The following is a 12610-nucleotide window of genomic DNA, read 5'->3' on the forward strand; positions in this document are numbered from 1 at the left end:
GTACAAAACTCCTCCCAGTACGAGACCAGGAGCCACGTGGTAGTCAAATGTTATCTCCCTCGCTCACGTCATTGACGGTTTTGAAAAATATATTCACAAACAACTAACATGGCCTCAATATCACAAGTCCAGCTTTGTGGTAACGAATCAGTATATTCGTATCACTACAAGGTCTTCTTCACTTTTTCCCGTTTCACTATGGGGTCGGCAGTGGTATTTCGGTTTTGGCAGTGTTAGTGCCGTACGACTTATTATACAGGGTGTGTCCGTAAGAGCGTGCAAAAATTTAACAGGACGTAGATGATGCTCCACTGAACAATTTGAGGTAATCAACCTGGGGTCGGAGAAGCCAGCTTAAGGAGATAATAGGAATAAAATCACGTTACTGTGTACTTTTTTATTTACATTAGTTACAGTAAACTGCAAATACCATCACTGACACAATGAGCATACCATTTGTACTGTATCTTACAAAATGTGCTGAAACTGACGGCCATCAACCTCAATGCAAGCATGACATCGGCGAACAAGTTTCTGACCCACACTGACAAATATCCCTGGTGTGTTTCGAATCAGATCACAGGCAGCTAAAATTCTGGCAACTAATTCCATCTCCATATCCACTGGGGTCTCATACACAAGTGCCTTTAGCTATCTACATAGGAAATAAAAAAGGGGATTCAGGTCAGATGACTCGCAGGCCACGGAATAGGACCCTTCCAATCCAGCGACCAGGAGATACTGTACCTGTACTGCTCAATCGTATTGTACTACACGTCTCTGAATAGCGCTGAGTAATGAATGGATCTGTCGTTGATTCATAGCACAGTCTGTCATGTAACGATGTAAATACGAGGGTTATTCCAAAAGTAAGGTCCGATTCGCCGTAACTATTGAAATTTGGCGCCAATGACAAAACACGCATGCGCGCCGACTCCCGGCAAGCCTTGCGCGTCAAACGCCGCCATTCGCTTTGTTACTGTTGCTGAGTGTAGTTCACAGTGTCACTTTACAATGTTTAAGACAATTGATCAGCCCGCCGATTGTGAAGTAAGGGAAGTGATACGGTTTTTGTCTGCAAGAAACAATTCAGCGGCGGAAATCCATCGGCAGATTACTGAAGTGTACGGTCCTAACATAATGAGCGACAGTAAAGTGCGCAAGTGGGTGCGAGCTTTTAATGAAGGACGGGATAATGTGCACGATGAACCACGGTGTGGCCGACCATCAGTGATTTCAGACGATTTGGTCAATGCGGTTGACAAAAAAATTCGTGAAGATCGCCGATTCACTATTACAGACGTAGACATGCATTTTCCGAATGTGAGTAGAACAACTTTGTACAGAATTGTGTCTGAACATTTGAAGTTTCACAAATTGTGTGCCCGTTGGGTTCCCAGGCTGCTTACTGAGCCCCAACGAATGAAAAGAATGGCTTTTGCTCTTGATTTTTTGGAGCGATATCATAAGGAAGGTGACAGTCTTTTAGACAATGTTGTCACAGGGGATGAGACATGGGTTTCTCACATCACTCCAGAGTCTAAACGTCAGTCAATGCAATGGCGTCACACGTCATCGCCAGTCAAGGTCAAGGCAAAGCAGACAATCTCAACACGTAAGGTTATGGCGACTGTGTTCTGGGATAGACGTGGAGTATTGTTAGTCGACTTTATGGAGAGAGGAACAACGATTAATAAAGCCGCCTACTGCGCTACCCTGACTAAACTTCGACGTGCAATCCAGAATAAGCGACGTGGTCTTTTGTCGTCTGGAATCTTGTTGTTGCATGACAATGCCAGACCCCACACTGCAAATGAAACGCAAGCTCTGATCAAGAAATTTGGATGGGAACAGATGGACCATCCTCCTTACAGTCCGGACCTGGCGCCAAGTGATTTCCACCTGTTCCGTTACTTAAAGGAGTTTCTCGGCGGCAAGCGCTTCGACACAGATGATGAAGTGAAAGAAGCAGTTAAGGACTGGTTATCGTCACAGGCGGCCGATTTCTATAACATGGGCATTCAAAAGCTTGTTGAACGATGTGACAAATGTTTAAATAAGTATGGAAGTTATGTAGAAAAATAGATAAAGATGTAAGGAATGTAAATAAAACAATTGTTTTGAAAAAACATTTTAGTTTTGATTTTTTTTTTATAACCGGACCTTACTTTTGGAATAACCCTCGTACGTTAAAACGGAGCCATCTTATGGACAAGTAAAGTAAACAAAAAGTGAATCATAACTTATTGGTAATCAGACTCATCCACCTTGTTTGCTTGCAGGAAATGAAGAATGTAAATGTAAATAAACAGCACCATACCTGTAAACTTGTATGCATGTTGGCTGTAAATAAGCTGGAAAACAGTAATGCTAGACAAAGCAGTAGACAAGTTTACTTCCATATCTGCTTAAGCTGGCTTCTCCGACCCTAGGTTCCGTGTCTCAAATTGTTCAGTGGAGCATTCTCTATGTCCTGTTACATTTTTGCACGTTCTTACGGAAACACCCTGTATAAATATAGAGAGTAAGTCTAAAGGAAGCAACGAAGTAAATAAATAAATAAATGTTCCGGCTGGGCTGGTACTCACGTCCCGCCTCCGTTACGGCCGGCCGTTGTGGCCGAGCGGTTCTAGGCGCTTCAGTTCGGAACCGCGCTGCTGCTACGGTCGCAGGTTCGAATCCTGCCTCGGGCATGGATGTGTGTGATGTCCTTAGGTTAGTTAGGTTTAAGTAGTTTCTGAGTCTAGGGGACTGATGACCTCAGATGTTAAGTCCCATAGTGCTTAGAGCCATTTGAACCATTTGAACCTCCGTTATATGATTTGTAAACATTTCGAAAATGTTCTCACATTTTCACATGAGATAGCACTAGACACAGACAGATGTTCTACACAAATTCCGTCCCGGCAAGAAGGAGTGGCGACAGTACACCATTTCTTCCCATCACCAGTTTAACCTGACTATTGAAACTGCTCACAATAACAGGCTTCTGAAATAACTGATTTTCGGTTTTTGATCGCTGTTACCTCCAGTAATAAACGTAGAATTCGAACAAAGGTCGAAAAATTCTAATAAATGTGAAGCAATAGGAGACCACATTCGGTATGGGGTGAAGGCTGTGGCACAAATCGATATCTTTGTCTCCAGCAAAGATGGCGAAGGTGAAAGAGACGGGTGCGGCGACAGCCAGAGCGAAAAGTCACAAGCCGATGATTGTCCTGCATCGTTGCTTTTGGATGGTATCAATTTTTCACCCTGAAGCAACCGAAAAATGAATGCTTCAGTTATTGTCCCAAGTATATTGCACGTCTACAAAATTATAGGTATGTCAACCAAAGTTACCTTCTCTTCCAACGAACATTGTGGATGTTTTCTCCTTACACGGTGTCGCTAGTTAGTTGTGACTCCTTCCATTTTTAACCTTTTAAAGCAAATGGAGCGTTGTACTCCGTGGCTACCGCACATCATAAAACATTTCCAAACTAGAGATGGTATCATTCTGCAATACAGCTGATGTCTGAGGACGACAGCGAGATACTACCGTGTAGACCAAGTGTGGCAAGTGCCTCCCGTAAGGTAGACCGTTCACCTGGTGCAAGTATTTTTAGCTCACGCCACTTTGGCTACTTGCTTGTCGATGAGGATGAAATGATGATGAAGACAACACAACATCCAGTCCGCGAGCGGAGAACATCACCGACCCGGCTGGGAATCAACCGGGACCCCACGTATGGCATTCTGCTGCGCTGTCCACTCGGCAACTGACAAGAGAAACTCCCCATCGCACCCCCATAAGATGACCCAGTGGACAGTCCGTCAAAAACGAACACATTCAAGCATGAAAACAGAAAGAATGTATGCTGAACTGTGAAAAAGCAGCAAAATAGAAATAGTGAACGATCCAAGCTCAAGACATGCAACATCGAGCAAATTTGATTACGCCCGGTGTCGTGGTTATGTGGTCACGGGGTTGGAGTGCGAACAAGGAGATCAGTGTTCAAAATTCTCTTGTGGCCATCTTTTTCACAAAAAATACATAAAATTTTAATGAATTAAAATTCGTGCTACGTCTGGGACTTGAACGTGGGTCTCCTGCTAACTAGGCAGATGCGCTAGCCATTACATCACTATACCAGCATGGCTAACACAACTGCACTTACTAGTCTAGTCCAGTGCCCTACCGAATACAAACTTCAGTTCACGCGTTCAACCTATTTTCCCCTTCTTAGATCTTTAGAAATGCCGAGGCTCTGCGATACTGAAATAGCACCCCAGATCTGTGCTAGAGCAGTCCGCGCAGCTGCGTTTGGTGTAATGGCTTCTACATCTGCCTCGTAAGCAGGAGATCTGGGTGCAGGTCCTGGTCATAGCACAAATTTTAATCCATTTCTTCAGCTCCTGTCATTATCGAAAATAAGGTTGAGATTCATATGTCTCAAAGAAAGTTTGGTTCCATCATATCAAAGCACAAAATTATTTCAGTTCCCATATTTCCCCAAAAATCTCACGAAAATTAAGAACAGATTTTAAAATCGATTACTTCAGCGCCGTACATATCCGTTGAGGTTCCTTAACTGGTTGTGCACGATTTGCCGAGAATGAAAAACAATAGTTAGTAATCGGAGTGATGTGTGTGGGTGCGCCGCAGACGATGCTGAACAGGAGGGCTTTCAGCGACGTGCTGCCCGACGCACCGAGGGGTTCACGGCGCAAGGAGGAGGCGCGCCAGGTGGAGTTCGTGCGCGCAGGGCAGGCGCTCAAATTGGACACCATCATGCGTGGCGACGCTCCGACCAGCCTCGCCTCATCCTCCATGTTCAAACGCCCGCCATGGGAGCCCGCCTGCTTCTACCCGGACTTCCCGCACGAGACCTTCTGCGGCGATTCCTGGGGAGACAACAAGCTCATTGCCGCAACCGAGGCTGGAGTCTTCGTCATTGAAGGTACGAGACGCTCACTTCTTGCCAACTATGGCGCCTACAGATAAGGACATTTCGCTTGATCACTGCCAGAAAGGAATGAGAGAAATGCCGTAACCTAATAGAGACGAAGGTTTGTCATAAAGTTGTAACTATCACTTCCAAAAAGAAAACTTAAGTATTCATCTTTTGGATGTTATAGCTCCTCTTACAATCTAAGAAAAATTTGACAGAAATTCCGCTATATGCTAAACGCCGTTTGATTAATGCTGTTTCGAGGAAAACTGATATTTTGAGACCGTGGCTATATGCAAAATACAGATTTATTCTTGCAAAGAAGATAACAGCGACCAACCACTTTTTATAACGTTATTTATTCAGATAAATAGCGCCGTTACCGGGTTCGAACCGACGGGTTCATCACCAGACGGCTTGTTCGCGTTAACATACATTTTTGTTGTATTTACATTGTTGTTGTGGTCTTCAGTCCTGAGACTGGTTTGATGCAGCTCTCCATGCTACTCTATCCCGTGCAAGCTGCTTCATCTCCCAGTACGTACTGCAGCCTACATCCTTCTGAATCTGCTTAGTGTATTCATCTCTTGGTCGCCCTCTACGATTTTTACCTTCCACGCCGCTCTCCAATACTAAATTTGTGATCCCTTGATGCCTCAGAACATGTCCTACCAACCGATCCCTCCTTCTACTCAAGTTGTGCCACAAAATCCTCTTCTCCCCAATTCTATTCAATACCTCCTCATTAGTTATTTTATCTACCCATATAATCTTCAGCATTCTTCCGTAGCACCACATTTCGAAAGCTTCTATTCTCTTCTTGTCCAAACTATTTATCGTCCATGTTTCACTTCCATACATGGCTACACTCCACACAAATACTTTCAGAAACGACTTCCTGAAACTTAAATCTACACTCGATGCTAACAAATTTCTCTTCTTCAGAAACGCTTTCCTTGCCATTGCCAGTCTACATTTTATATCCTCTCTACTTCGATCATCATTAGTTATTTTGCTTCCCAAATAGCAAAACTCCTTTACTACCTTAAGTGTCTCATTTCCTAATCTAATTCCCTCAGCACCACCTGATTTAATTCGACTACATTCCATTATCCTCGTTTTGCTTTTGTTGATGTTCATCTTATATCCACCTTTCAAGACACTGTCCATTCCGTTCAAGTGCTCTTCCAAGTCCTTTGCTGTCTCTCACAAAATTACAATGTCATCGGCGAACCTCAAAGTTTTTATTTCTTCTCCATGGATTTTAATACCTACTCCAAATTTTTCTTTTGTTACCTTCACTGCTTGCTCAATATACAGATTGAATAACATTGGGGAGAGGCTACAACCCTGTCTCACTCCCTTCCCAACCACTGCTTCTCTTTCATGTCCTTCGACTCTTGTAACTGCCATCTGGTTTCTGTAGAAATTGTAAATAGCCTTTCGCTCCCTGTATTTTACCCCTACCACCTTCAGAATTTGAAAGGGAGTATTCCAGTCAACACTGTCAATGGCTTTCTCTAAGTCTACAAATGCTAGAAACGTAGGTTTGCCTTCTCTTAATCTAGCTTCTAAGATAAGCCGTAGGGTCAGTATTGCCTCACGTATTCCAACATTTCTACGGAATCCAAACTGATCTTCACGAGGTCGGCTTCTACCAGTTTTTCTATTCGTCTGTAAATAATTCGCATTAGTATTTTGCAGCCGTGACTTATTAAACTGATAGTTCGGTAATTTTCACATCTGTCAACACCTGCTTTCTTTGGGATTGGAATTATTATATTCTTCTTGAAGTCTGAGGGTATTTCGCCTGTCTCATACATTTTGCCCACCAGATAGTACAGTTTTGTCAGGACTGGCTCTCCCAAGGCTGTCAGTAGTTCTAATGGAATGTTGTCTATTCCAGGGGCCTGGTATTACATTAATTTTCACTTTTTCCCATGTGATGAAAATTCCTGGAGCTGGTAGCGCCTGACAACCAAACCATGATGTGAGAAACTGTCAAATTTAACTGTAATTCTGCCTCATAACAATTTCGAGCCGGCCGCGGTGGTCTAGCGGTTCTAGGCGCGCTGTCCGGAACCGCGCGACTGCTACGGTCGCAGGTTCGAATCCTGCCTCGGGCATGGATGTGTGTGATGTCCTTAGGTTAGTTAGGTTTAAGTAGTTCTAAGTTCTAGGGGACTGATGACCACAGTAGTTAAGTCCCATAGTGCTCAGAGCCATTTGAACGATTTGAACAATTTCGAAGGACGTAGATCTAAACAAATTATTAACGTGAACATATTTTAGTTACGTACGTCGGAAACTTCGCGCCATTACGTTGCAATGCTCTCTGCTTGTGTTCGTGGAGTAGCGAAGACAATATCAAGCACTTTTTTATTTGTGGTTTAAAGCACAACTACTACACATACCAAAAACTTTTGCCGCATGGGAGGATGTATACAAAGATGGCGATATCGCAACCATAACAGTACCAAAGAATTTCTCTCTCAGAGATATTTCGATATTTGCTAGGTGGCCCAGGCAAGCCGTCCTCTGTGGTTTTACCTTGCCCGCATACGTTAGTGCAAGAAGGGTTACGTCATCACTGCTGTCCAAAGGGGAAGTGCTGCCATCAGCGTGCGTTTTCCTACTGGTTCCACTCTAGTAAGATCGCGTGGCCGTCAGCTTGTAGTTCGAGCCAGGTCTCACGGTCAAACAGGTAACAACTGCAATGTACTGCAGCAAAGGCTACCCCGATGTGATACTGATCTACGGAGAGATGCACTGCAATGCAGCTGAGGCCCCAATGCTGTATTCACGTTTTTCAACGCGAGTTCTACCTAATGTGCATGTTTTTAGACGTACGGAGATGCGTTTAAGAACCGAAGGAGCTTTACAGGTGCAACGTGTCATGGAAAGACCAATCCACGACGTACCCGATGTTGCCCGGAACGTTATTGAGTATTTTGGAGCATATTCCGCGCACGGCAAGCACAGCTCGTATGAAAATAACGCGTGCGTACGATTTAGTATAAGCGAAAGTGTTATCGTGCTATTGCATTTAGGTTGCGGTATTATTTGTTCCTATAATAATAATAATAATAATAATAATAATAATCACAGCCCCTGGAAAAGATAAAATAGCAAGTTTATGGCTAAAGAAGTTCACCTCAACACATTCACATCTATCTAAATTATTTAACAGTTACATTGCAGACCCATACACATTCCCTGACACACTTACACATGGAATAACTTATCTGAAACCTAAAGATCAAGCAGACACAGCAAGCCCAGCTAAATATCGCCCCATAACATGCCTACCAACAATATACACTCCTGGAAATGGAAAAAAGAACACATTGACAACGGTGTGTCAGACCCACCATACTTGCTCCGGACACTGCGAGAGGGCTGTACAAGCAATGATCACACGCGCGGCACAGCGGACACACCAGGAACCGCGGTGTTGGCCGTCGAATGGCGCTAGCTGCGCAGCATTTGTGCACCGCCGCCGTCAGTGTCAGCCAGTTTGCCGTGGCATACGGAGCTCCATCGCAGTCTTTAACACTGGTAGCATGCCGCGACAGCGTGGACGTGAACCGTATGTGCAGTTGACGGACTTTGAGCGAGGGCGTATAGTGGGCATGCGGGAGGCCGGGTGGACGTACCGCCGAATTGTTCAACACGTGGGGCGTGAGGTCTCTACAGTACATCGATGTTGTCGCCAGTGGTCGGCGAAAGGTGCACGTGCCCGTCGACCTGGGACCGGACCGCAGCGACGCACGGATGCACGCCAAGACCGTAGGATCCTACGCAGTGCCGTAGGGGACCGCACCGCCACTTCCCAGCAAATTAGGGACACTGTTGCTCCTGGGGTATCGGCGAGGACCATTCGCAACCGTCTCCATGAAGCTGGGCTACGGTCCCGCACACCGTTAGGCCGTCTTCCGCTCACGCCCCAACATCGTGCAGCCCGCCTCCAGTGGTGTCGCGGCAGGCGTGAATGGAGGGACGAATGGAGACGTGTCGTCTTCAGCGATGAGAGTCGCTTCTGCCTTGGTGCCAATGATGGTTGTATGCGTGTTTGGCGCCGTGCAGGTGAGCGCCACAATCAGGACTGCATACGACCGAGGCACACAGGGCCAACACCCGGCATCATGGTGTGGGGAGCGATCTCCTACACTGGCCGTACACCACTGGTGATCGTCGAGGGGACACTGAATAGTGCACGGTACATCCAAACCGTCATCGAACCCATCGTTCTGCCATTCCTAGACCGGCAAGGGAACTTGCTGTTCCAACAGGACAATGCACGTCCGCATGTATCCCGTGCCACCCAACGTGCTCTAGAAGGTGTAAGTCAACTACCCTGGCCAGCAAGATCTCCGGATCTGTCCCCCATTGAGCATGTTTGGGACTGGATGAAGCGTCGTCTCACGCGGTCTGCACGTCCAGCACGAACGCTGATCCAACTGAGGCGCCAGGTGGAAATGGCATGGCAAGCCGTTCCACAGGACTACATCCAGCATCTCTACGATCGTCTCCATGGGAGAATAGCAGCCTGCATTGCTGCGAAAGGTGGATATACACTGTACTAGTGCCGACATTGTGCATGCTCTGTTGCCTGTGTCTATGTGCCTGTGGTTCTGTCAGTGTGATCATGTGATGTATCTGACCCCAGGAATGTGTCAATAAAGTTTCCCCTTCCTGGGACAATGAATTCACGGTGTTCTTATTTCAATTTCCAGGAGTGTACAAAATATTAACTTCAGTCATTACACAGAAATTATTGACACATACAACACAGAACAAAATTATAAATGAAGAACAAAAAGGCTGTTGCAAAGGAGCACGAGGATGTAAAGAGCAACTGATAATAGATGCAGAGGTGACATATCAAGCTAAAACTAAACAAAGGTCGCTACACTACGAATACATTGATTACCAAAAAGCTTTTGATAGTGTACCCCACTCATGGTTACTACAGATATTGGAAATATACAAAGTAGATCCTAAATTGATACAGTTCCTAAACATAGTAATGAAAAATTGGAAAACCACACTTAATATCCAAATAAATTCAAATATCATCACATCACAGCCAATACAGATTAAGCGTGGAATATACCAAGGAGACTCATTAAGTCCTTTCTGGTTCTGCCTTGCTCTGAACCCACTATCCAACATTCTAAATAATACAAATTATGGATACAATATTACTGGAACATACCCACACAAAATCACACATTTGCTATACATGGATGATCTAAAACTGCTGGCAGCAACAAATCAACAACTCAACCAATTACTAAAGATAACAGAAGTGTTCAGCAATTATATAAATATGGCTTTTGGAACAGATAAATGTAAGAAAAATAGCATAGTCAAGGGAAAACACACTAAACAAGAAGATTACATAATGGATAACCACAGCGACTGCATAGAAGTGATGGAAAAAACGGATGCCTATAAATATCTAGGATACAGACAAAAAATAGGAATAGATAATACAAATATTAAAGAAGAACTAAAAGAAAAATATAGACAAAGACTAACAAAAATACTGATAACAGAATTGACAGCAAGAAACAAGACAAAAGCTATAAATACTTATTCTATACCAATATTGACCTACTCATTCGGAGTAGTGAAATGGAGTAACACAGAACTAGAAGCACTCAATACACTTACACGATCACAATGCAACAAATATAGAATACATCACATACATTCAGCAACTGAAAGATTCACATTAAGCAGAAAGGAAGGAGGAAGGGGATTTATCGACATAAAAAAACCTACATTATGGACAGGTAGACAATTTAAGAAAATTCTTTCTAGAACGAGCAGAAACTAGCAAAATACACAAAGCAATCACTCATATAAATACATCGGCTACACCACTGCAATTTCATAACCACTTCTACAACCCTGTAGATCACATAACATCAACAGATACGATGAAAGTAAATTGGAAAAAGAAAACACTACATGGCAAGCGCCCGTATCATCTAACACAGCCATACATCGATCAAGACGCATCCAACGCATGGCTAAGAAAAGGCAATATATACAGTGAGACGGAAGGATTCATGATTGCAATACAGGATCAAACAATAAACACCAGATATTACAGCAAGCATATTATTAAAGATCCCAATATTACAACAGATAAATGCAGACTTTGCAAACAACAAATAGAAACAGTAGATCACATCACAAGCGGGTGTACAATACTAGCAAATACAGACTACCCCAGAAGACATGACAATGTAGCAAAAATAATACATCAACAGCTTGCCTTACAACATAAACTTAAAAAACAACACGTTCCCGCATACAAGTATGCACCACAAAATGTACTGGAGAATGATGAATACAAATTATACTGGAACAGAACCATTATAGCAGATAAAACAACACCACATAACAAACCTGACATCATACTCACCAGTCGGCCGCGGTGGTCTCGCAGTTCTAGGCGCGCAGTCCGGAACCGCGCGACTGCTACGGTCGCAGGTTCGAATCCTGCTTAGGGCATGGATGTGTGTGATGTCCTTAGGTTAGTTAGGTTTAAGTAGTTCTAAGTTCTAGGGGACTGATGACCACAGCTGTTAAGTCCCATAGTGCTTAGAGCCATTTGAACCATTTGAGCACGTCGCAGCTTGTCCAATGACAAACAGTAACGGTCCCGGTTAATTGTGGAGCCAGGTTGCAAAAAGTCAATGAAAATGACACCACACTGATCCCAGAAGAAGGAGGCCATCACCTTTCGGCTTGCTATTTGTGAAAGTATTGGTTTCTTCTTCCGAGGGGAACCCGGATGATGCCACTCTGTGGACTGTGTTTTGCTCTCAGGTTCGGACAAAAACAACCATGTTTCATCCTGGGTAATGACGCCGATAAAACACTGTTTCCACTCTTCAGAGCCGGCCGTTGTGGCCGAGCGGTTCTAGGCACTTCACTCCGGAACTGCGCTGCGACTACGGTCGCAGGTTCGAATCCTGCCTCGGGCATGAATGTGTATGATGTAATTAGGTTAGTTAGGTTTAAGTAATTCTGAGTCTCGGGGACTGATGACCTCAGATGTTAAGTCCCACAGTGCTTAGAGCCATTTTGAACCACCCTTCAGTGAAGGTCTTCATGGGACCCTCGCACACATTCTTCCTCGTCGTTTTCATTTCTCTTGTCAATAATCTAGGCACCCAACGTGCACATATTTTTCTGTACCCTTGTTACTGTACCAGAGATACCACACTACCCAATGATAAACGAGTCATTTCAGCAAGCTGTCGAGTCGTCACACATCTGTCATTTTGGGTGATTTGATCAATGGTCTCCTTATTCACATCACTCACTACTGTTGATCGCATCGTGGATTGTCCTGTAGAGAGAAATCACCTTCTTTAAACCTCTGCAACCACCGCTGGATACTGCTGCGATCCACTGTGTCCTCCCCATAAACAGGGATCAACTTCCTGTGAATCGATGTGGCAGAGTCATCGCCGGTCTTGAAGAGGAACTCCATCACCGACCGTTGTCGCAACCTGACATCTACTTCACGGTCCATTATGTCTCACCTGTAAATAAAAGAAAATACTTTTATATACCAATATATAGGTAAATGTTCCAAGTTCGTTCACAAAAAATTTCATTCTCCTCCTGCAGAAAATAAAAAAATTAGAGAC

The 12610-nt window shown here is 44.2% G+C and overlaps 1 protein-coding gene across 1 annotated transcript in view; it reads left to right on the plus strand.

Moving 5' to 3' along the window:
- LOC124555947 (GTPase-activating Rap/Ran-GAP domain-like protein 3) overlaps nucleotides 1-12610 on the plus strand; it is a 694419-nt gene that overhangs the window by 596881 nt on the left and 84928 nt on the right. Inside the window, exon 14 of the mRNA XM_047129996.1 lies at nucleotides 4649-4943. Coding sequence (XP_046985952.1) covers nucleotides 4649-4943 — 295 coding nt within the window. The remainder of the gene's footprint in view (nucleotides 1-4648; nucleotides 4944-12610) is intronic.

This window comes from Schistocerca americana, chromosome X, assembly GCF_021461395.2.
Source record: "Schistocerca americana isolate TAMUIC-IGC-003095 chromosome X, iqSchAmer2.1, whole genome shotgun sequence".
NCBI classification, from domain to species: Eukaryota; Metazoa; Arthropoda; class Insecta; order Orthoptera; family Acrididae; genus Schistocerca; species Schistocerca americana.